The following is a 25,966-nucleotide window of genomic DNA, read 5'->3' as shown; positions in this document are numbered from 1 at the left end:
AAAAAAGAGCTGCATCAGAACATTTACAGTTGCTCATTCCAACTCGGTCTGGCAGTCCTCGCCTTGTAAAGTAAAACTCATTACCTTTGTCTTTTCAGTTGCTTTGCCGCTAATACCCAGAACTGAAATTGAGCCTACCTTTTAACGCACTGGCATTTTAGAAAACTGCAACTTCTGCTTTTTTGGTTAGTTTGGATGGTCTTCAGATGATGGGTTGAGTTTTAGGATTTCCAGAACCAGCATTAGACCCCACAAGCAGTCATTAGTGAGAGCTACCCACAGGCCAAAGTAGGGAAAACAATTTATTTAACATGCAGCAGGACAAATGCATTTGAGATGTATTTACAGTAACGGCTGTTCGGTATGAAGCAGGAACCTCAACCTACAGACAAGGAACATTCATAGTTTAATTTCCGAAGCTTGTAACAATGCATTTCCACGCAGCAAGACTATGGCATCTTTCCATTTGGCTTTACAGCACAGGCAACGCACTGCCGTTAACACTGAGAACAAAGCCATTCTGCAGAAAGCACTTGTGCTCTTCTGACTTCCTCAAAGTCACAGTGAGATTCGCGTGTAGGCATCTAAAGCAGTGAAACCTGCTTCCTCAGGACACACTACGGCACCTGGGCAGATTTAAGTGACCTAAACACTATCCCTATGCCTACTGCGTCTAAAGTGCTGGCAAGAACTTGTCTGAGGCAGAAAGAGTTCTCTTTGTCCCCCATCCTAGTCCATCAGTTTAAAATTGCTGCTTTCTTTAAGAATCTCAGAGATGTAGCCATCCTTCTTGCCTGCCTTCTCTGTCAGGGATTCAGACCAGGAATTTACAGCAAGATCCTTGGCCAAGCTTTGATTCCTCCTACAACTGCCTGGTGCCTCTGATTAAGGCCTCAGGCCTTTGAATCTGCTGAGTTTTTCACCTTTAATGATTTTTACCTCTTATCACAGTAATGAAAATATAAATAACTCCAAGCTGTATTTGCAACAATGGGTTTTACAGCCTCCATTAATTCCAGCAGCACTTTCTCTGGAGTTTTCTTCCTACAACAGCAGGGATCTCCTCCTGTGTACAGTTTTTCTCAGCACTTTAGGTGACTGCTCCTATTCATAGTTAAAAGCTGATGTTCAACAGCACTGCCAGAAATGCTGAGCTTAGCGTCTAAGGACCTGCCCTGTGCTTTTGTCAATGGATGTTTAAAAAAAAAAAAACACAACAAAAACAACATTCATCTAAAACAGTCTGTCTCAAAGCTAGTTGAGGCACTACTTGAGACTGGAAATTGAAGAGGAGGAAGGGACTGCTGGAATCAAAGTTTCACTAATTTAAACCTAGTTTGTGTGACTGTACCTGGAGGGCTCAGCTCCTCTGCCCCATTAGCACAGAACACTAACGTCTGGTAAAACTGCTTTCCACCTTGTGGAGATGATTGCACTTAGCCACTTCATCGAGGGAACAAATAAAACAAGGCGTTAAGCCCAGCACATGCACCATCGCAGCCCAGTGGAGCCTTATTTCCTTTCACTGTCTGCTTGGTTCTGTTCAGCCATCCTAGAGCTCTACTATTTACATCTTGTGTTTCACCGTACTCCTCTCAGTACAACACGGTATTCAACACCACCATAATACTGCCTGCATGAGGGGACCCGAGGGGCACCTCCCCTTATCCCTGGATTCAGTCACTGCACCTGATTAGCGGCTGTAAGGACACTTCTGCACGCCAGGTGCTGTCCTCCACCAATGCTGACAACTGCCTCCCAGCCCCCATGGGCGTACCTCCTCACCGCACATCTCCTCTTTCCCCCACACTATGGAATGCAATGAAGGCAGAAAAATAACCGGTGTAGCCGTTCGCATACAAAACAGCCCCAGCTGCCCGAAATGGATACAAGAGGGAGGCAGCTAGCACTACAAAATAAGTATCTTAACTAAAGGTACAGCAGTGTCGCACAACACAGAGCTAGGGCCTGCTTACATCGACTGTCGGGAACGAAGCAGAGGAGGGGGAGGAAAGGAGCTAAGTGCCATTTCAGTGTAAAAAAGAAGCGTTCCCTCACGGAGCCAGCATTATTGCTTAACATGCTTAGCGGGTCCAGTCTGGCACTGAGGCGGTAGAAGTCCAAGGGAAGGGCACGTGTAAGGGCTCTGCACTGAGAAAGCTCAGGGTGGCATCATTACCCCACCAGCCTGCAGGTATCTCTGGACAGCAGTACAGGAACATGCCAACTAAATCCCCTTCTGTTGACAGGTCTCCCCTCAAAATACAATAACTTCAAGTTTAATAGAGTGGAAAGATAGAACCAGATTCACCCAGAGGCCAAGATAAAAGCAACCAGCACTGGCTGCCGTTCAGTTCATGCTTGGCATAAATGTCCCAGGACCCCTTCAGCGTGGGGTAAAACATTCTGGACTAAAGCTACAAGCAGAGTGGTCAGGACATGTAAACAAAGCTGAACATCACCAGTGGATAGCATGTGTGTCCCTCCCCACGTCACATTCATTCCAGTCCTGTGGGATCCTTTCCTGGTCCTGTCACAGAGTCTCTGGCAGTGTCCTAAGGTCATAGATTCCCCCACTGCTCTACTGGGGGAAACTGATCCACTTCGCCAACCTCTGTGCTGGGCTGGTCTCCCAGTGTGAAGGACAGTCTGTACCTCAGCCTCACTTTCTCCTGCAGGAAAGACAAAAAACAAGAGCAACGTAAGAACAGACTCAGTTGCTCCTGAGCAAAACATTTCACTGTTACAGCTCTACAGAGATCACACCAGTTGTGCTGCGCATAGCAGGGAGAAAAGGGCCAAGGTATGTTCATGGCATATTTCAGCTACTTAGCAAACCTAAGTTATTTACGTTACAGTTTTTAAAACATAGAAGCTTTATTGATTATAATGAAACAGTAGGAGAAAAGCACAAATGATCTGCACTAGTAGTTTGATGTACGTGTAGCCAGCACTCACCACTCAGCTGCTCTCCAGTGAGCCTGAAGAATGCTGCTGGAGTAGTGCACATCATGTGCAGGAAGATAAAACGGCTCCTGCTCTGCAAAATTCCCAGTAAGCAGTAACCAGGGGGTGGAACCAGTCTTTCAATGAGGGGACCTCCACGGGCTTCACAAAGTGAAACCTTCAGCAATGCACCAAAGCCTTCTGACACCCTTTTGGATCTCGTAACTTTCAGCTGATACCTTAAGGACATTTTTGCTGTAATTCTCAACTAGTAACATGTAGATTTGTCAAAAAATTAGAAACTACTTCAGCACATGGCTTTGACCTTTATGGAGCAGGTTACTTAAATGACAAACTCTAGCAAGGGCTTCCAGAGCTATCCAGGTGTTCCTAGCACAATGAGCAGAAAGGAAAGTGTTAATGATGTTTCACTGGTCACAGGTACCTCTCATAACATCCCACAGGGAAGGAACGTGATCTGACATTAATTAGTCTGTTCATTCAGTTCTGTCAGCCTGTATATAGCCTCAACACAGCAGAAGTATTTCTACAGCACCAGCTAATTTCACATCACGCTTATTATCACCAAAGCAGGGCACTTCCAGTGCACAAGAGAATTAAGACAAGGTCCTGATGCAGCTCTGATTGTTCCCCTTTAAAGCTGACCCTTATATGACTGTTGCCCTTTTGCTGGGAAAAATATAAAGGGTCTTCTCACCTCTTTCCTAGCTGAAAAAGTCTGTGGGGGAAAAGACTATATACAGGCTCACTCTAGCCTTTAATTGAAACACCACTGGTCTGTTGCGGCAGTGACCACCTCTGGAGGGCAACTTAAGAATTAACAGCTGCATTTGCTCATAGGTTTGGTCCAAACTCCCTGAAGAATTCAGCTTACATCAGATTTGGCTGAAAAGGACAGGATAAATCCCACTCCATTACAGTCTACCCCTCTCACCTTCGTAGGATTTGCCAGAAGCATGACTTGGGTGATGGCAGCAGGTGGCTGGATGGGATTGAATGGCGACAGCTCTGTGCCAGAGGGTGGTTGTAACTTCACTTTCATGGACTGCAAACAAACAAACAAACGTAAGTGGAAGCTCAGGGAGTACCTCCTACCTTAGGGAGGATGGAAGATGTATGCACAGGCTGGGGAGATAACAGCAGACATCTAAGCTGAAGGAAATCCATCCACATGTGAGAATGAGGAGACAAGAGCCAGCTCACTTGCACAATACAATAGAACAGGAAGACCAACAAATCAGTCCCAACAAGTCAGCCCAGAGTAAAAGCACTGATCAGGTGAACACCAACAGCACCTTCCTACCCCAAGTGCTCTTGTGGCAGAGGTTTTAAACACAAGCGTTTTCATGACATGCAGATCATAGCTGCTCGGGCCAGTTTTCAAAACTGGAACCAGCCATCCAGAATTACGTAGGTGCAGTGAGAACCAGAATGGAATGTATTTTCAAATTTAAGATGTCTTTAAAAAATTCTCATTCCCAAGGACCTCAGGGGTGGCTCTATCCACACAACAGTCCTGTCATTATGCTATCTGAGCCATCTTCATAGCCAGACACGGCTGGATTGATTTTAGAAAAAAAAGAAAAATAAAATACATACTACCTGCAGTTTTTAATCTTACCCTATTTAGTGTTTTCTGCCTCTGACAACCACCTTTATGTTCTGGAAGCAGGCAGAGCACTGCCTACAGAAAGGCAGAACCAGGCTGTTGCATCCAAGTCCCTGAGTTCAGACCCAGGCCTAACCAGAAGTGCAGATTCACACTGCTGTGGGTCCGAACCATGGATCCCTACCTTAGGAACAGCAGCCTGCAGCACTATGTTCTTCACAGGAAGCGGTGCCGTGTTCAGCATCGAGACTACCACAACCAGCACATCCGACCGTCCTGGTGGGCACTCCCTGGCAAAGTGCAAGAGGATCCGGAAGCCGTTCTTGTCATAGGCCGTCACCGGGAGGGCGCTGCCTGCCACAGAGAGCAAAGAGGAGAGGAATGCAGGTGTATGCTTCAGAAGACAGTCTGACACTTGGCTGAGATTTCTCATCCCTGTTCTCCACTTCATGAGCTTAGTCAGGAAGCTCTGCTTTTAAAAAATGTTCAGAGAACGGTGAAAAATGTTAAGTACTTACTAGGCTTAATGGATTCCAAGGGAACGTGGACGTTGGCCAAAGAAATTTCAGGTGCTTTCATGGGACTGCCTTGCTGCTGGAATGATGCTGGCTGGAAGAGAGGGCTCCCTGAGCCAGCAGTGCAGCTGCTTGAGAAAGGAATTGGAGGGGCTCCCGGGGCAGTGATGGGCAGCCCTGCAGGTGCTATTAATGGAGAAGAGGTGACAGGGGCTGGCAAAGCAACCCCAGGGAACACTGAGGGAGTTGCCATGCCTTGGGTGGCAGTCCTAGAAGACAAAAAACATGGGAAAATTAAGCTGAAAGTGAAGCAGGCATTTCACCACGAACCCAGAACTAACAGCAAATCACAAGGGCAAAACAGGGGCCTGGAGCCAGTTTAGAGTCTGTGACTCACTAAGGTCTCCTGTAAGAAGCAGACCTACAAGGAAAATGGCATTGGTAGGATTAAACATCACTAAGTCCAGGTGAAAGCAGAGCCTCACCTTGGCAAAGGTGGGCAAGGCTAAGATGGCCAAAGGCCTTTCTACCTTAGCAGCCTAACCTTACGTTGCAGACTTAAATCAGGCAATAGCACAGTTGTTCTCTACCTGGCAGTGTCTGCCTTTCCCTGCTGAAGGCGGAACTCTACTATTAGTTTGTAAAGATCCCAATCACACATTTCTACCAAACTAGAGAGTTGAATGTCTGTCTCTGAGCCTGACACTGCAGCAAGCTTGGTTTTCTAACCACAGAGACAAATGAAAGTCCAAAAATTTTACTTACCCTTTGGCTTCTTCAAGAAGTTGTCCTAACGCATCCATCTTTTGTGACATATTGCTCCCCACAGATGAGCTGAAGTACCCAGGAGCAGCTGGAACAGTCTTGGGAGGCCCCACAGGTGCAGCTGGTCCAGCAGAGAATGCAAATGGTGTGGAGATTGGTGCAGGGATGCTGGAAGCAGTCTGAGAGGCTGTGAAAGCAGAAGGCAGCGGCACTGATGTTCCACATGTGGTCTGGGATGTGTGATGGAGAAGAGGGTTCCCTGCAGGGTTGCAAGCAACAGTCACCGTCTTCGGATTAAAGAAATCCAGGTCCAATTGGTCATTCTGCAAGAGAGGACAAGTACATGCTCTAACTCGCTGCTGTCCCCTGTTGTAGAGGTGGCACTGTTACAGAGGGAGAGAGATTTACCGCAAAAACAGGTGGTGGGTGGCAAGCAGCAAAGTCTGCGGCCTATGTCAGGACTACATCTGATCTGTAATTTAAGCAAAGGAAGTGCTAACATCATGGGGGACAGATTGGAAACTGAGACAGCCACACTCAGGGATATTTACTCTGTTCAGACACAGCTATCCCAGATCTTGGGACTAAGCCAGACTTCCCCTCCGGAACAGCCGCCCCTCTGCTCGTATGTGTGATCATTTTTCTCCAAGGTGACAAAGTGTGTCCTGAGACCTCCCACAATAGCAAGCCCTCCCTCCCTTCCCCTGAGAAATTCCCTCCTTTGTACCTCAAACAAGCTCCACTGGTTGTTTTCTGATGTCTCCTTCACTGCTGCAGGGGCTGGGTCATTCAGGCCTAAAAGGAAAAACAACAAATAGGTTACTGGAGTGGAAAATGAGTTAGGTGTCATCACTTGGAAGTTGTTTCAGTACCAAACTACTTGATTCAGCTCTGCCAGAGATCAAAAGTCTAACGAAAGACTGAAACGGGTTGCAAGTCTATGATGATGAAAAGGGACCAACAGCACCAGCAGCCAACATCCTGCACACAGCCCTCCTAATCCATCCTGATTTTGATTTATGGCATCTCCTGCTATTCATATCTGGGCTTCACAGGCAGGAATTCTGCAGGTTCCTACCAAGCAGTCCCTCTAGGGCACCTTGCTCTTTAGCAGAGCTGTGAAGTCAGCAGTGAAATCAGCACCAATGTCTATGCACCCACAGAGATCAGACTGTAATCACACTCAGCGGTTATTTCATTTGCTGCCTACTCTGGGAACACCGGACTTTAATGTTGATTCATGGATCAGTTCTTATATTCAGGATGATTCAAAAGAGCGTCTGAGAAATCCTCTGGACTTTTCCAGAAATAACAGATCTGAAGACATGCAGGATTGACCAGAATCACAGCAAGGAAAGATATACCAATATAAATATTTTGGGAACAGCACAGGTTACTGTTCCCAGCTGCACCATCTGAATCACCAACCTCTCTCAACCATCCCTCAAACTCTACCAAGATCCAGGACAGCCCTAAGGGCTCACTAAGTAATCGACTGGATGAGCCAAGAGCAGGAAGAATCTGGTGTGGCCAAAATCAACGGCATCTCATGCTCCTATTAGCCAGCCCTCAAACTCATGCTGGAGGAAATAAGTGGACTTTTAAAAGCTTAAATTGAGTAACCCTTTTTTGGGCCCCCCAGTGTCTTCTTACCTAAGCACAGAAGCTCCTCATCCAGCAAGGAAAGGGAGTTGGCAGTGCTGCTCTGCTGAGCAGGTGCAGCTTCCACTTGGCTCAAGGAACTGCTCCGCAACTGCGCAAACGTCTGTGGAGGAGGCGGGAGGATGGGGATTTCTGCTGAGGCCGGGGCTGCCGGGGGGGCTGGCGTCAGGGTGGTGGGCGGCATCGGAGGCGGCGGCGTGCCGGAGACGTCCAATCCAGCAAGGTCAATGAGGGTGTTGAGGTTACTCGTGGAGTTACTCCCTGCAGCGGACAGGAGAAGAGCACTACTAGGAAAGAAGGCAAAAGGCTCAGAGCAAGCACATCATACGGAAGAAATCAGTGAGATGGTTTAGATAACGCAGATCCCCCCTTCGTTGTGGCTTACTGCTCTTTATAAATACAGGAGAAAGCCCACATGCTGTCCACCTAACCATTTGCTGCCCACGAGTTAAGTAATCAACCCAGATACTTAGGAAATTTCTATCTGAAAAGCAACACCTGCTCCAGCCACTGCTCCTTCCCCAGCACTTCTTGGAGCATAACTTGTAATCTTTTCAAAATCTTTTGAGCTCAGATCAGACTCTGGGAGATCCTCCAGAACTATAAGGCTACCAGAAAGCTAGAGTCAAGGAAAATATATGCAGTCTGGATCTAGAATTCCCTTCATATTTAGGACAGTCTCGTTACAATAGGATGCTGTCAGACAACATTATCCATTTCCTCTATTGCTCTTCATGCAGAAATGTTGAAGTAACTCCCAAGTAGCAATCCTGCCACACACAACACGTCCACTTTACATTTCAGTTTCACCTTTGAAATCCCTGGACAACTGGCCTAAATTCACAAATGGAACTGCTGGCAAAACCAGGATAGGACCCCTGGCCTGGCTCCTACCCTCCCGCTCTTGTCCTTCTGGTAAAGTTGTCCTCTTCCTCCATGTCACCATTAGGAGGTAGGACAAATGTGGAGACAAAGATGTATGAGAACTTCCAGGCACACAAAGTGTTCAGATGCAGGTTTGCTACTGATGTTATCAGCCATTACAATTACAAGCAACCAGCAACGGAAAATGCAAAACTGTAACGCTGTTGCCCACGAGCATAATTGTTTATCCACTGCTTGGGAGCTGCCTTGTCCCCCTCTTATTCACAAAATCTTCGCCAAAGGAACCATCAATAGCCTACTTTATCACAATTTATCACAATCTGGAAACCCCGTCCAGAAGACAAAATTGTAGGATTCAAAATTAAACAGTTGGCTTCCCAGGAACTTACCTTCCACTGCTGATGTCACAGGGAGATCCACTTCACCATTGATCACTTGCCCCTCTATTATTTTTTTATAGGAATTTATCACACGGGATAAGTTGTCACTGGCCTGCAGAATATCCCCTACATGCAAGAGAGACAAAAACAACCTCCAATACTTTAGTCACTAATGCTGAGAGTACTCTGTTAACAGCTAAATAATTAACAAGAATAAACACAATTATCTATGAGTTCCATTATTCTGTCTGCCATGCTCCTCTAAGCAAAACCCTGACCTTTCTAGGTCCATATACATTACAGTTAGGATGAAAATGACTCCAAGGTTTTGTTCTCTACAGTAACTCCCTTCCCCTTCCACAGCAGCAGCTGTTCTCCCCCAGCCTCTCCCTATAATGTCAAGTCCTTGCATGAACTTAAATGATAAGCATAAAGAGCAAGGAACTTGTCTTTTTGCTCAAAGCAAAGCACATCCACAGAGGCATCTTTACATCAGCTGATCCCTTGGCGAGCCCTTGCATAGTCACAGGTCACAACTGTAGTTAAAATGGAGAAGTGTAACTTATTTTACCCAAGCTGCTGTCATTGTCCTCTGTCTCGCTGGCTAGCTTGAACAGCGTCCGTCTTTTGGTTTCGCACCTTTCGTAGAGCTCCTGGGAAAAGAGATTAGGACAAAGCATCTTATCAGCCAGGAGCCACTGTCAGCAATACCAGTCAGCACAATGACTGCCCAGGCATTCTATGGAAAGCCCAGAACAGAGAAGCCAGCTTCCCTTGAGCTGGACAGGCTAGCATAGCAGGACAGCCACGATCCCCTGTCCCTGCCCTATTAACAGAACTGTGAAGCATTACATCACTGTGAGAGTCCAAACAGTCTGCATTTTCAACACAACACCTCTCAGTCCTCTCTCACATCAGCACTTTCAGCCCATTCTAGTCCAAATGGGATCTTTGTTCCTTGTATTAGTTGTCCCTAAAAGCACAAGAAAAAACAGACAACCTCTACTCAGTCTGCAACCACGCAGAAGAAAGGTGGCAAGAAGGAAATGTTTCACAGAAATAAACCGTTTTCTTAAGCTTCATACCATTGTTCCACAACCTTGTTGTTAAACAAAAGTATAATTTTAAATTTTAAAATTAGATAAAGTGCAACTCTTCAAGGCCCTGAGCCTATCCAACCACCCCCATGACTACAGCAGTAGCAAAGAAGCTGACTTTATCTCAACAGAAAGGGGGCTGAGGGTGGCCTTTGTTTGAGATAAACCGCTATCAACAGTTAAAACGGATCAACTAGTGGTGTAAACATTTCTCCCCAACTCGTTTAAACGACACCCTGGTGTCTGTTTTAATTTTCATCTTCCTGATGTTCTCCCAACCCTTTAATGCTAGCTACAGGGGAGGACATGCTTTCTGCCCCAATCAGCCTTTGGTTTATCCATCCACAGTGCTGTGAGGGACAGTTACTATCCACAACCAGTGTGCTCTAATGGTACCAAGAATTAGAAACTGCAGCTTCTCAATTCTGCTACACTGCATCTTTGGAGAACAGCTGTACCTGACTTCAAAAATGTGCAAAAGAGCTATTACCCGCTATCCTTGTAAGGCACTGAATCTTTTGGTGAGAAGTATTAAAAACATGGTTATTTTCTTGCCTGCTGTTTCCCATGACAGCTCTTGTTTCTTGGCGCTGCTCTCCATTTTATTGCACTATAATTCTTTGCAAAACTCAATGAAATCTGAACAAGAAGAAGAAAGGACTGACTGCAGTATTTCTGGGAAGCAGCAGCTCAGACCCACCTTCATGAGCTCTCTGTCTGCCTCTGATGACTCCTCTTTGCTGTAATGAACCAACATCTCATTCAGCAGTTTTACGTTGTTATTTACTTCTTCCAGCGTGTGCATGCGCTTTGTCACTTTTTGAATCCGAGCCTCATCCTTCAAGGTGTAAACAGAGACATGAAAAGTGAGTTTTCCTGTAAAGGTCCACAGTATCACAACAGCAGGTATCATTTGAAAATCGTGTAAAATTATATCTATTTAAGGTTGAGCTAAAAAGAAAAAAAAAAACACACCAAAACACCACCACACCACTCTCCATTCATGTGAAGCTTTGTTTATTTGATCATCTTTTCACTGCCATTCTGAAACACTAGAAAACTCTGTATTTCCAAAAAGTCTCATTAAACAGATTTTACTTTATAATTATATTACTAAAAATAGAAGTGTTGAAAACATTGTGTTCCCGAAAGTCCCTTTCTGACCTTTCCAGACTATTTTTTTTGGTGTGTGCGTTTGTTGTTGTTCCTTGTTGACATTTTATGAAAAAAGACGTGTTTGAAACAAAATATTTACTAGAAACAACCAGCACACTCTGGTAGAAAATGTCCACCCATCTCTGATTTGAGGTTCCAACTGAAGATGTAGGAGAGTCTGCCCTGGGGACAGGAGAAGCTTGAATGGAAACATTTTGGAAACCTATACATCCTTTTCCGTCTAGGAGCTATACTGTTTTTTGCCAGAGTCACAGTGAGTCATTTCCTGGACTCTAGGGTTTCTAATGCCTGCCATGGGTGGATGCATCACAGCTCTACAAACAGGAAGGTGTTTCCATGAGGCCTGCTTGTGAGAAGACCCAGTCTGATGACTCAGTCCTCGGTAACCAGGGTCAGTACAGAAATGCTCCCACCAAACCCTGATGTGAAAAAGTATCTCAAGCAACAAGAACGCAGTTAATTTCAACACAGCATTCAATCCTTGCCACTTCTTGCCCTGTCCCATCAGGGACACCAACTGCAGACATTTCTGTGATACAAATACCTCCCAGTTGTGAGCTAGAGTCAAAATTACCAACACATTCATTTCACGCAGCCCTGCTAAGTCATCAGACAGCATCCACTAATCACCTGGACTAGATGCAAGTTTTTCTTAGAAGTTTTAAGAAAATAGGAAGAGGTTGGTCATTACTGACGGTCAGTCTCATTCAGTCCCCACAATTTAACTAAGGAATATACCAACACAAATGCTCCTGAAGCCTGAGAAACCAAGGTCCTGCCATTCACATGATGCTAAAGCTCTCTGCCAATGTGGGGTTAAATTGCTTAAAACCTGCAAAGCACACCACTGATTGGTCCCAGTCACCTACAGGAAGTTCTTACCTCTTTTACCATGGATTTTATAAGCTTGTTTGCCTCTTGTAAATCATCTGGGTTTTTGCTTTTCAGCAGTTTGGCCAGAAGCTGTAAGACAAGATGACGATATTCAGGAAACAAAAACCCTTGGGCAAATGGAAGCAGCAAGAAAAATTTAGCGGAACAGTTCAGGGAAAAATACACATAGACCACTATTACAAAGTCAGGAATCATTTTTTACAATCATGTTTTACATCAGTTGCTACATTCTTGTTTCTGCACAGGACCTGTACTGTCATATTGCAGAGACTTGACACTGCGCAATTATTCCTCCTGTACATGATTTTTGGCAACATCTGTGAAACATTTTCTGCCTTCTAGAATTACAGCAGGATGGCACTTTAACAACAAATAACTACATAAGCGTAACACAGACAAGTCTTTGCTTGGATTTCAGGTTAGGTATGTAGACAAAGCAGTCATATTTAAACCAATGAGTTCTTTGAAAGAACTGATCACTTCCCCAGAAATAAAAGCTGAATTACTGTGCTTTCCTTCCTTATTCCAAACGTGCATTAAGCAATTACTTTTTATCAGTAATTATGATAAAAATCTTCACTATACCTTGGATTTCTCCTCATCATCAAACACAGGGTTTTTGGGGCGAGGCGGTGGAGAAGGAATCAAGGTTTTGTCCACAGGAATCACAGGATCAAACATAACAATCCCTGAAAGCAGAAGGGAACCCACATGGATTTGCAGTGCAGTCCCATCACGCAGTGCATCCTGTTAGTCACATGCTGCTGTCAAAGTGAACAAGCTGCCAATCTGTCCACTGATACTAGCACACTGTTCCAATATGCAATACAGCATCAAAGTCACTGAGCATGCTAGCCAAACAAAGAACGTCTTCTTTAATAAAGGACAAAACCCCAGCAACTGTGTTGCCATGTCCATACTGTTCCTCTAAGAGCTCAGTATAACCAGTAGCTCCCCACTATTTGTCTTTTCCCCTTTCACATTAGCTTCTGAGCCACTATGCAGAGTCCCAGACAACCTAGCTTTGTGCAAACTCAAGGGCATGACATTTCTTTGTAAGAACGAGCTGAGCAGGAAAGCAGACAGCAATGCAGGATGGGGTGATGAGCAGACTCCTAACGATGAGTGGGGAAACAGCCAAGTTTCCTGCTTGTTCCATTGCCAAACCCTTAGATTTGTGCTCTACCCCCAGGAGCTTTCCCAGAACCCTTTTTTTTTTCTTTCCCCCTTTTGAAGCCACATGCTTCTCTACCAAGCTTTTTTCACTTTGCCTACACAAGACATTTGTATCAATTTAAAGGTACAATTGTAAAGTGATCTGGTCAAAAGAACAGAAAAAGCTACATGGAGGCTCTTATTTGACTTTAAATTGTCCTTAAATCATTTAAAACTAGTTCCAGAGAAAAATCATCAAAATAAAGCCCTACAAATCAAAACCAAAAGCATTTGCAAGGTGTTTCACTGATCTAGTTAAAAAAAATAAAAATAAAAGACCAACCCAACCCAGCCCCCAGTATAATGACTAGCTTTTCCAAAGACTCGAGGAATTTCTCCCTTGTTCCATCTCCTCTCAGTTTGCCTTGACTCCATCTAATTAGAAGTTGTATGTTTTGTGACACTCCTGCTTACAAGCACAGGCTGGAGGGAATGTGTGAAGGAGCAGCTGACTTCCTACCTTGTCGTTTCAGCATGTAGTATGCATCCTTGATTTTGGATTCTTCTGGCAGCGCCACTGTCCAGCTATACAGCAATTCAATCACTTTGGTCTTCACCTTTTCCGAGACCCGATCTCCCAGGTACTAAAAATGTGAAAAAGACGGAAATTCTCATCGTTCTTTGTTTCTTTTTAAGAATAAAGCCCAAACCCAGAGAATGGAAGTTCAGCGATATACATTAAGAGGTGTATAATCCAAGATCTAAGATGCCATGCTAAGAGGAAAAAGTGCTCGAATGTATCTGAATTAACAGCAAAGGCTTTGTGACTATCTTCAGCAAAAGAAAGTGCAGATACTCTGTTAGTTTCAAAGTGTTGCTATTTAAAAATTATAGCAATAGAGATGCCACCCCCCTGCAGTGTCTTACAGGAAAGAATCTTGGAATACTTCACTGGATTAATCATGTCTTGGGGTGCTTCTATCTATTTTTCACCACGTTAAGCTGATCATGGATATCGAGGGACTTGCTCAGGCACTCTTTACAGCAAGTCAGCAGCAAAGTGAGGATTACAACTCTGTCCTGTTGCCATATCTCATGCTCTAATTTCTGTATCACATCTCTCCTCCAGTGATGCTGGCATGACCCCCCCCACCAATCCCATCCCAAGAAAAACAAAACTAACAAGCAAAGAAAACAGATAACCACCACCTAACCATTTTAAATTGATGGCTTAAAATCCCTTGTGCTACATGAAGCATTGTAACAGTACCAGGGCTATATATCAAAAGTAAATAAGCACAACATACTGAGAAAAATAGTAGGAAGAGCACACAAAAAAGTTAACTAAAAAATGTTCTTTGAATATATGCTAATAAACGCAATGAGGCAGACAGAGCACTGGAAACATTTTGGATGTTGCCTTTAGCTTATGGAGGCCAGACAAAGAATAAATAAAATAGTAAGGCTCAGGGACTAACCTTTGGAGACACAACCTTTATTAACTCATTCAAAAAGCGAAACTTTCCAACTTCATTATGAAACCTTCGCCCACAATTCTTCATACAAGCTTCCAGCACCTGCATTCAAGTAACAGAAATGGGAGCTGAAACAAACATCAAAACCCTACAATAACAGCTTAGATGTGCCTGGCTTATAGGGGAGCTGAAGGACCCATGTCAGTGAGACACAGATTCCTGCTCTGGGACAGTGGCACGAATTCCTTGTCTTTAGGAGTGATGCACCAAGACAGGCTGCTCTCCCACTCCCAGCAATGTATGTATGGGTCAGTCACCTCCCTACGAGGGCTCACAACAATAAACACAAGTCTTACCCAAGGATAACAAATGAAAGCAGCTGAAACACACAGTTATTTCCAACTGCTCTGTTGCTAATGCACAATCTGGACACATTGGTTAGGCAACCGCGCTCCCTCTTCCTCTCCACACCCTTCCAGCAGGGAATTCAGCCCCAGGGCTAGCCCCAGCTAACCCCACTAACACACGCTGTGCTGCTCTTATACTCTGCATGGAAAATGTCAAATGATACATAGCTGGATTTAAGAGAAGGGTCAAGGACTACCTACTGTCAAGGCTTGGACTGCCTCCCATTCCTGCGGCGACTGGATCTTGTGAGCCAGGAGTCTCACAGCTATCTGTGGCCTGAAACAAAGCAGGTGCCCATCACAATGCAGGGGAACATACTGAGGGATTTTCAAGAATTCTACTGTTTAAATGAGATCTTCCACATGATTAAAAGAAATTAGTACTTTTCACATTTTCATCAGTGTACAAAGACTAACAAATCTTCAAGACATCTTTGTAAGCCTGGCTGTTTGCATGTATAAAAGGAAGCAGGGCTGGTCTTCTGAGCCAGCAATTCCAGATTCCTCCTTGGGATGGGCCAAACAACTCCCAGTACAGTCCCCAGCCCAGGAAATCACATCATTTCTCATGAATTAGTTTCCTTTTTCCAAAAGAAAAGACTTCTTCCTTAGCTCACAGGAATGCTGTGACCAGGAGGTTTGTACAGATTTTATGTGAAGACCCATCAAGCACTAACCCTGTTTTACAGACTGAAAAACAGGATGAGTTTGGCTGAGTGAGAACCCTGAAGCTGCAGAGGTTGACATGAGGCTGATTCAGGATTCATATTTTCCTAGGACTCAGCCTGTGTATAAACCTTCCCTTCACAGAAGGAAAATCAAACTTCACAGCACCTTGTTTCATTTCCAGCCAGATCTTCCTTGTGATATCAGTATATATAAGAAAAAAATAAAACTTTGATGATCAAATGACATATTTTAAACTGCGCATGTTAAATTACTAAGTCTAACGTGGTTTGGGACACCTACCCTTCAAGCTCTTTGTTGATCTGGTCACAGAATCCAATGATGTATTCCCAGTCTTCTTGCCTGTTAGATGGGTTAGTGGCTTTATCTTCAGCAAGAGAAAGAAAATATGTTACCAAACAAGCAAAAAGAAACAGTATAAAAAGTCATGCATTTCCTAGAGAAAGGCGTTTGACATCCATCGCCAACTATAAAAAAAAAGAAAGAAGTTGACACATGCTGCCTCTGGTCAGGGGAAAGGGTGTTTCCAAGTTGATGCATCCAAATATCCAGCAAGAATCACAGCTTTCCAAAAAGCAGATGCCAAATGTCAAGTACTCAGAAACATGCTTTTTCCACATCGTAAATGAAAGTACAAGAGAAAGTATTTGAGCTGATTCTGCTTCCCTCTACCTGAAATGCTCTTTCTATTTGGCTATAACAATAAACTCCTTAAAGGCTAAACCCTCAAATTTTCTACATAGGAAATTATTTTTGTATTCCCTGGGAGTTTTGTAAAAGTAAGAGCTGGAAGATCAGATGTTTAATAGAAGTCATTTAGCATTGACACTTGTTTTTAGAGTGTCAGGTGATTTGTTGGATGCCTTATCATTTCTCCTGGGAACTATGAACTGAAATTTATTATTACACACTGAGTTCTTCTTGCAAGTAATAAACACCACAGCCTGTACGTGAGTAAGGATTCAAATCCTGCATGCTCAAACAGAGACTGATGCTCTACTGACTGGACTATGCCAAGCTCCTGATGGATCCTCCCTCAGACACCGGGATCTCGCTTATTGTACGACTGCAGAATCCTGAGGCTATCAACATCTCTTTTTGTTATGAAAGTATCTTCATGCATTTTACTTCACTCTGATGGAGCACTGAATTTACAGTAGACAAGATTCCTACTTTAATCTAATTTTCCAGCTGAGATGACTGGACATGAAGCTTTCTTGCATGGGAAGCGACAATGCACTGTAGCTAGCTAGGGTCTGATATTTAAGAAGCATTCCTCAAGATTTTGAACGAAGACAGACACAGAAAAGAATGTATGAGTTAGCCAGATAATATAGAGCAGGGGATGAAGTACAGTGGGAAAAAAAACAGACAGCACACATGCCTGTACTTTAATCATACAGGAAAGCATAACTAAATAACGCAGGCAACATTACAAAGCATCACTTTTTATCACCATTAAAACATATCCTTTTACACTTCCACAAGCAAATAAAAACAACTGTTCGGTACCTAGGCTCAAACCTCACTTCCACAGTGCACCTTAGGACTGCTGCAGGAGCAGGACTACAAGGTTTGCTCACGCTTCCCTCCTCACAAAAGAACAGTTGTAAGGTAATTTTGCAAATTGTTCCATGGGTTGCATCTGTAAAATACTCTGCACCAGTGAATCCGCTGCTGACTTGCGCAGGACCCTCGCTAAGTCAAAGAAGGCAGCCAGGGAAGCCTAGCTGTGGGATGACATCTCGCTGTACCAGCTAAGCTACCAAGCTACTTTTTGAGCTTGAGAGATTCAAGAAAGGCTTACTTTAAAATGCAGCTGCTACAGAGCCAAGCAACTGCTCAAAACATGAGGCACTTAAACCTTATTTCCACGCTCACAGCTGCTGAACGCCCTGGAAGCATCATGAAAATATGGACGTGTAACAATCTACAGGCTTTTCATGCGAGTCAAATGGCATCGGGCATGGTTTGGTGCTCCAAAGTACCTCTGCTGCTCTGCAGGCCTACATGAAAGAAATACAGTTCTTGGCTGGAGTTAATGGAATTTATTTAATAAATACAGGAAGAGCACAAACAGGGAAGGACACTCAACTAAATGAACTCTTTGTTGGTGACACATCCTGAAATTAGGGAAGAGATCTGGTACAAATGGGAAAACGTAACCAACAGGTCCTTGCCAACGTTAGAGATGTTTGGAACAGCTTTAAAATTAAGGATTTCTTGGAATGACACTGGATTATTTCTCACACTTCAGGTTTCAGGATTCAGATTCCTCTAACTTTTTGCACCAAAAGCTCTCACATAAAGATAGTAAATCCTCAGGAGAGGGACATTACTGAAGGGAGATTATGTTCTACACGAAGAAACTCCCTATTTTGAACATTCATAAAATCTCCACGTGAAGCCCTATTTCATAAGTTAATGTTCTTGACCAGAAGCTTTGCCCTGGCTCTGAAGATTGATGTTTTTTCATGACAACACGCTGGTTTGTACAGATACTTTAATTGACTTGCTTACCGATCTCAGTACAAGCCACGTTAACACAGCATCCCAGACAAGCTAACTTCCCGTGCTTAACCTTTTCAGCCTCTCCCCACGTGAAGCTGTATCTTGCCTATGAAGATATAACCTAAAACCCTCTACTTTTATGCAGAAAACTTAAAACGTAGGCAGGAAGCTACTACTGCTCTACAAATAGGGTTCAACCTTTTCAAGAAAGGACTAGTTCCAGGAAGAAGTTTGGTGCTACAGAACATTAAATCCTTGGCTTCTCCGTTGAAATTACCAAAATAAGCCCATTTGGTACCGATTATGAAGTTTGATCTTGCGGAGACGTTTGTCCATGAGGCCCCATCCTGAAAATCCCATTGCACAGTGGCGCCCAAGCAAATCTGAATCAGCAGTTTGGAAACCAGTCTCTGCACTAGCCCAGTCCTGTCAGCATCTCTGCCTTAGCTTTATACGACCTAAGAGCAGCATTGTCTGAAAGTTGCTTCATACTTGACCTAAGCATCAGAGCCATTCAGCATTTATTTGCTCTGCTAAACCCCAAAACGCTAATGAGTCAACATTCAGATGCATCATTACATGCGAAACAAAGGTGCTTATTTTCTGTACAGAGCAACAACTGTGGAATACAGGGAATATTAATTGGCTGGTAATGAACACTCATTTTGCTGAGTTTACTTCTCTACAGAGATAAGAGAAGAACTATCCCAGCAAAGTGTTTCTCCTGATCAGGCTTAGCACATGAATTGGGAATACCCTGTCCAAGTGCATCAGAGTCTAACGTTCAGATTCTGTCTGTAGCTCAGGGAAGACAAGCAGAATGCTGACCCATGGTGATACATGAGAGGAAAAAAAAAAAGGACAATCATCATATTTTAGCTGTCTCCATCTGTCAGATACCCGGACACTGCCTAGGCCTGACGTGAATGCGATGCAATAAGCTTCCTTTCAGAAGCAGTAGAAGAGGCAGCACTAAATAAAGTTAAAGGATCCAGCTGTGTTTGTACACCTGACACTATCTTCTAACCTCCTCTTCTATTTCAATTAAGCGCAAAAGAAGAGCCTGCAGACAGGGAGAGAATAGAAGGGATCGCCTTCTCTCACCCCAACTGCCTGAAATGAGACAGGAGATGAAGATGCTAGATCATGGCAGGCTGAAGTACAGATCCTGCTGCAGCATTAGGACACGAGGACGATGTTACTTCATGGGTCTATGACTCCACCTGATGACCGAAAGATAGGGCAGCCTGGAAGGCTGCATACCACCAGTACAGAAAAACCACTGGCAAGGAATTTCCCGTCTTCCTGTGTCTGGGAGGTTGGCTGCGCTGCTGACAGTTCTGGCCCTTCCCTTCAGTAAGGGCATGGCAGGTGCACACCCTCAAGGTTAGCATTAGACACGGTACATCTTTTTGATGGTTACAAGAAAAATAACCTCAGGAGGCCTGGTGAAAGCACTCAGAGGCACCAGCCTTTGCACTCTGCCTGCCTGGTGTGCACGACTCCTCCGGTAATTTACGTTTAATAAGTGAACCATGCTTCCTTACTATGGGAGGAGCTGTACAATCACACCAGCACAAACCACCGTAGCAGTGACCAGGCATAAATTTATCATCGTAAACAAGAGCAACACTCAAGCCTTGAAAAAATGTGCACTGCTCTGCAATCAGGCTCACTGCAACACAGAGCAGGCAATGCTGCTCACAGCGAGGAGGGCTTTTGTAACGCTGCTCTTCATGTGCTCTCAGTGACAGAGCATCCTACTGCATGGTCAAGGGAGCTAACTCCTCTCTCAACTTCCCCAATTAAAAATAAATAAAAAACACAAAGCAAAGAGCCAGGAAGCTTTCCAGCCTGCACAGCCTAAAATATCCTTCCTACTCGATATTTTCACACACATGCTGAATTTGGTGAGTCAGTCCTCCTCAGAGAAAGATTAAAAGGAAGGTATGTGGGTGTTCCTTCATGTGTCTCGCTGGCTACAATTAAACAGAAAGATATTGACAAACTGTGGGAGTTCAGAGGAGGAGCAAGAATTATAAGGGGACAGAAGGGATTGATCTAAAATGAGAAGTGAGAGCTGAAAACATAGTTTAGCCAATAACTCCTGTAACAGATGATGATACCACGTACGCATTTGAATTTTAAATAAAAATTCAAGGAAGAACAAGAATTATTTCATCTCATTAATGGAAGTACAGCTCCAAAAAGGTAACAGATTTTACATTCTGAAGCACTGAGGGGAATGACAGGATTCTGCTATTTACATAGCACCCAACTAGTTAGGAACTTTGCTCACCACTGTAATCGAACAAGTAGCTGTACTAAAAAAAACGGAACAAAATCCAGGTAATAAATTATCAATCTGCAAGACCGCATCCCAGAGGCAGGAGCAGAAGCCCTATAATTGGAATATATGAAAAAAAAATGACAGTTCTGTCTAATTCACAAGTCCCCTCCAGCCCTGGGCCAGACCCCGCAGCGCTGAGGCTCCGCACAGCCAACAGCAAAAAGGCAGGGACAGGGACACAGCAGGGAGATGCTCGGCAATGGCTGTGAGGTGAACGAGACTATTTTCTTTCCGTCTCTAATGTTTGATGTTCTGCAACACGGAATAATTTTCCTAAACCAATGATTTTTAAATATTCCAGCCTGCAGTCTTCCAATGGACACCCAGAACTCCTGCAAGCGCAGCTAGGCGCAGAGAGCAGCTTGCTTGCTTGCAAAACATGGTTGTATAACACAGGAATACAATTTATTTAGGAAATTCCTCCAGCCCCGAGCCTCACAGACACCGCTCAGACCATCCACGGCGCTAACAGAGAGCCCGGCGGGGGAAGGAGAAGGGAAAGAGCCTTTGTGGTCAGAGCAGCGACAGCTTCGGAGGTGCCGAACAACCCTGCCCGACGTTTTAACAATTAAAGTGCTGATCGCCGGCCCCCCAGCGCTGCCGTGCCTCCACGGCCACGGCCTCGGGGTCCCCCCCGACCCACAGCGAGACCGCGGGCAGGCGAGGGGCCGGGGCCGGGGCCGGGGCGCTCCCCCGCTGCGGCTGCCGGTGGAAGGTGAGGGAAAGCCGGCGGAGAGCGGGGCAGGGATGGGGCTGAGGGGGCCGAGAGGGGCTGAGGGGAACCGAGGGGACCCCGGGGTGTGCGTGAGGGAGCGAGGCCGGGGCTGAGGGGCCGGGCTGGGCGGCGGGCCCCGGCGGTACTCACTCAGCCACGACTCCAGGCTCTCCCCCTCCGCCTCCGCCATGTTGTCGGCCCGGCCCGGCCCGCGGCTCCGCCCCGCCTCCGCGAGAACCGAGCGGGGAGCGGGGCCGGCCCTCGGAGCCTCCCCGGCGGCTTCAGGCTCCTCCTCCCCGGGCCGCCCACGGTCGAGCCCCGTTGCCCCGTTCCGCACCCCGGAGACGGGGGGGGTCTCGGTGTCCCGGGAGGGCGAGCGGAACCCTCCGTGCCCAAGCACCGCACCCCTCCCCCGTCGCCCCCATCCACCGGGGCCAGACCCTCCTGAGCCCGCCCCTATCCCCTCCGCGGAGCCGGCCCTCGGGGCACCCCTGGGGGGCGGGCAATAGGTTTTATTTTATGGAGGACAGCACTTTTTAGGGGTTTTACTCGCTTTCCCTCAGGCGCGGCGGGGCCGTTCCCCCCGCCTCAAGCCCAGCTCCGCCCCGCCGCCGGGTCCTGAGCTCGGCGTAAGATGGCGGCGCCCAGCGCGGCGGGGCTGGGCCGGCGGCTGCGGGCCTGGCTGCCCCGGTAAGAGCGGGAGGGCTCCGTTAGCTCCGGGGGGGGATGGATGGGCGATAAACGGCCTCCCCCCGGCTGCTTCCTTGCGAGGGACGAGGCTTGGGGCCGGAGCTGCGGGAGCTACCGGGCCCCGCCAGCGGCCGGCTCTGTTGGAGGAGTGTGGGGATGTCTTCGGTGCCCTTGCTTTTCTCCAGAACGTGCCCGAAATACGACCTCCTGCTGCTGAATATTTACATACATAACTTTTAAGATTCTTGTTCCCCTTCTGCTAGCACTGATGTATTTATTCAAGCCATCCAGACGCTGGGACCTCACAACACCAGGCTGGGTCTGGCAGCCCTCACGAGGTTCCTCTCCTGGGGGTACGAAGGGCCGGGCTGTCCGATGCTGCAGTGCTGGTTTATTTTAGTGTACCTGGGTGGGAGCAAGGCACAACCACTGCCAGAGAACAGTGCTGGCCTGAGGGGAGCCTCTGCCTTTGCTTTTGTTACACTTAAAGAATTATTCCAGCTTTCAGCAGCTCATGAGTTGCCGCTGTTTAACTGCTGAAGCTGTAGAGTGATGCTCCCTATTGGGTTGCTGTCTCTGAGGTACAGGGATTGTTTTCCAGAAAGTGTGGGCCTTCCTGTTCGTTACTGCCTCTGCTGTAGTGAGTGAAGCAGCAGTGAGGGTAGAGATGCCTCTAAAATGTGACGTGCACTTCTGAGATGTGTTCACATGGCTGTCCAAATCCCCTCTAAGACTTATCGGATATATTGATTTTCAACCCTCCTTCTCATCTTGTTCTTTGCAGGCTGACACAAGTAAGATGGAGTCGCTACAACCCCAGCTTCTTAGAGCCAGAAGTGAACAAGGAATTGTATCGGAAGCCTTGGGATGAGTTGTCTGAGGAAGAAAAGGAAAAACAAGAGCTTAGGGCTCTTCAACCCATAAAAGCAGCTCCTCCCAACGTGTCCTGCTCTGTGTTCAGTGACCCTACGATCAGGTCAGAGAAAGCATTGTCTCTTACAGCTAGGTCCCATGGAATCAAAATGTCTGGGAGCTATGCTGTCCTCCTCAGCCTTTATTTGCTGTGGTGTGCATTGCCTTCTCTTACAGCACAATTTCTTTGTTTGGGTTAATCTTTTCCCACAAAGCCAGTCTGTTGACTGTCAATGATTAGAGATGATTCAGGCAGATCTAGCAGCACCCAGACTTAAGCGTGGGAAAAGCACAAGGGGGGGGACCTTATTTCTGCAGGTGATGAAATGAGAATTTAAATCAGATTGCATTGGACTTTGTGTTTACAGCAAATTCACCAATATGATGATGAAGAATGGAAATAAAGTGCTGGCCAGAAGCCTCATGGCTCAGGTGAGAACTCATGCTTCTTCTAACTAGTATGTTAAAACAGTATGGAACAAAAGGCTGGGACATCAAGCCCACTGGAATTAGGAATTACCAGAATTCAGGTCTTCTGTGCCATCCTAACACGCTTCCCTCTGCGTGTACATTATTGCTACCATTTTTTACGTGATCAGGCATAAACTTTGTACAAGTTTCAACCTCATTCAGCTCACAGACCAAGTGATGATAACTTAACAGAGAACTCTCACTTTCCATTCTTCAGTGTCTCTTGAACCTTTTGAATCTTATGTATGCATAAACTGTCTACCCTTAAGAGCACCGTTCTCTCAAAAGATCTTCTAACTCTCTTCATGTCTTATCTTCTGTATACCTTTCCAATGAAGCCCCACAAATGTGTCACCTGTATGACACAGTTTTTACCCCTGCACTATCCTACAGTAATGGGTATTAGCTGGTGGTCTCATCTGGTGTTGTTCCAGTCCCTGAAATGGGGACACAGATTGTCCAAATATTCCCAAAATTGCCAATTGCTTGTGACACAAAAACACGCAGGCTCTGGGGTCTTGAGTTCCAGGCGTTGGAGGAGAGGATGCTTAATACACACAGACCTGCATTGCTTGTCTCCGCTTTGTTCCTGCCATGTCACCTGGCCCAGGTCTGTGCTATTCGGCCTCCTCACCCCAAATGCAATGACTGAAGTGCTGGAAGAGGGTGAAGTAAAACTTGAGTAAGAGAGTCCCTGCCTGGACCGTTGCCTGTAGGACTAGAAAACGAGCCACAGGCTCAGGTGTAAATGGGGCACTTGCAAAAGTGATCTAACTTCATGGAATGGGATTATCCATCTGTTCTGCATGTCTCATTTATTGATTTTGTCCCAAGACTCTAGAGGCCATTAAGAGGAAGCAGCTGGAGAAGTACCACAAAGCTCCAGAAGATGAGAAGGAGAAAATTGAATGCAACCCTTACGTCATTTTCCACCAGGCTCTGAAAAACTGCCAGCCCATCATTGGACTCAGCAACATCACGAAAGGTGGCAAAACCTACCAGGTGAAAGGAAGGGGCCTGGGAGCACATCTGGTTGGGGGAGAATTAGCTAGGGAAGTAAATGCAGTGGTTGCCACCCCTTCAGCTTGGACTTCTCTCTCTCAGAAAGAGAGCCAGTTTGTAATCTGGATTAAAACAGCCCTTAGAAACCCTGTCCAAGATCAGGACCCTAGCCTGTGAGCATGGCAATTCCCTTAGCAGCATGGGGCTCTGCTTGTCTGACTAGGTAAGAGCTAGGGTACGCAGCAAACATTTGTCCAACGGTTCAGAGATCAGTGCTGCAGAACGTGTCTCTAAACAACTCAAGACCTGATGGAGAAATGAAACATGGTGCCATTTCATTGTCATTCGGTGCAGGGGAATGGTGACTATCTCCCTTCTGCTAGAACAAAGCTGCCTGCATCCAATTCCCAAATAGGCCAGAGGTCCCTACAAAGGCCAGTGTCTGCATGGAGTACCCAAGACCAATCAGAATTTCTGGTTTGGTAGCAAAGGCCAGTTTCTATGGGCAGACGAGGTGAATTGGCACAGGTCACACCAGACCACCAGAGCTAGTTTTACTACAGGTTGCTGTATGTTGCTGTGGGAATTACAGCAGGGTGTAAATCTGTGGAGTCCAGCTGGACCTGTATGACTGCTGGAGAACAGCAGGCTCCTGCCCCCTTGACATGCAATAACTCTTAGGGTTTAAATCTTTCCCAGGTCCCAGTCCCCCTGAAGGACAATCGGAAACGCTTCCTGGCCATGAAGTGGTTAATCACTGAGTGCAGGGAGAACAAGCACCGGCGCATGCTGATGCCTGAGAAGCTCTCCCAGGAGCTGCTCCTAGCCTTCAACAACGAAGGGCCCATCATCAAGAAGAAGCACGTGCTGCACAAGATGGCAGAGGCCAACCGGGCTTATGCCCACTTCCGCTGGTGGTAGGGACTCTGTGACGGGGACGTGTGTGCTGCACGGCACTGCCACCACCCCAGCAGCCTGGGGAACAGAGTCCCGGAGCTGTCTGTCTGAGACAAGCTGAGGAGAAGAGGTGGAAGCTCCCTTCTGACAGCTTCGGAGCTCAGCCAGGGGAAGCCTCTCCAATCCCCTCAAGGTTCATTTCCTTTGTGCTCATTTGGATGGGGGATGGGGAACTGGAAATAGTTACTGACCCCTGCATGGACATTCTAGTTTTTTAATCGTTTTCCTGTGAAGACAAGCCCTGAATGCTTTTGTTAGAGCAACACTGTACAGAATAATCTCCCTATTCCACTTACCTGTTTCCTGGGGACTTTTAAGTCTCCGCTCCTGTGATCAGTAACATTTTTCTCTTTCTAGCTCTATAGCTAGGGAAGAGCAGATCTGGATTTTTTTTCCATACCATAGCCAGCCTTAGCATGATTGGTACAAAAGGCAATAAAATGTTCCTTTTGGTTCTGGTCATCAGCAACATTCTCAGCCCAGATCTGTTGGGGGATGTGAACAGGAAAAATAAAGCTGGTCCTTTATGGGAAAGGTTTCTTGATTCCAAACTTTTGTCTCTGTTGTTTGAGTCTCACACTGGTGTTCCAGCTACGCTGGTTGCTTAAAGCCTGTCACCAGAGGAGGCAATTAACATCACAGCATCCCCACTTCAGTCAGGAGCAAGTATTGCAAGTATTTTAA

General features: G+C 46.0%; 2 protein-coding genes across 2 annotated transcripts; one reads left to right on the top strand and one right to left on the bottom strand.

The window, feature by feature from the left end:
• Nucleotides 1-289: 289 nt before the first annotated feature.
• Nucleotides 290-21,588, bottom strand: GGA3 (golgi associated, gamma adaptin ear containing, ARF binding protein 3). The gene is made up of 17 exons (XM_083805604.1): nt 21,401-21,588; nt 15,957-16,041; nt 15,189-15,264; nt 14,584-14,682; nt 13,626-13,749; nt 12,536-12,639; nt 11,939-12,019; nt 10,581-10,718; nt 9,355-9,436; nt 8,793-8,909; nt 7,510-7,779; nt 6,584-6,651; nt 5,857-6,179; nt 5,095-5,360; nt 4,761-4,930; nt 3,902-4,012; nt 290-2,672 (listed from the first exon to the last, which is right to left on the bottom strand). Exons 1-17 carry the CDS (start codon nt 21,438-21,440, stop codon nt 2,562-2,564), a joined length of 2,265 nt encoding a protein of 754 aa, XP_083661730.1. The 5' UTR covers nt 21,441-21,588; the 3' UTR covers nt 290-2,561.
• Nucleotides 21,589-21,747: 159 nt separating this feature from the next.
• MRPS7 (mitochondrial ribosomal protein S7) lies at nt 21,748-25,816 on the top strand. The gene is made up of 5 exons (XM_083805632.1): nt 21,748-21,940; nt 22,725-22,916; nt 23,221-23,284; nt 24,158-24,325; nt 25,025-25,816. The coding sequence occupies exons 1-5, from the start codon at nt 21,885-21,887 to the stop codon at nt 25,244-25,246; spliced, it is 702 nt and encodes a 233-aa protein (XP_083661758.1). The 5' UTR covers nt 21,748-21,884; the 3' UTR covers nt 25,247-25,816.
• The last annotated feature ends 150 nt before the right edge of the window (nt 25,817-25,966 follow it).

Source organism: Anser anser, assembly GCF_964211835.1.
Source record: "Anser anser genome assembly, chromosome: 19".
Lineage (NCBI taxonomy): Eukaryota > Metazoa > Chordata > Aves > Anseriformes > Anatidae > Anser > Anser anser.
Note: the sequence above shows the minus strand (reverse complement) of the source record. Positions and strands in the feature narration are given on the sequence as shown.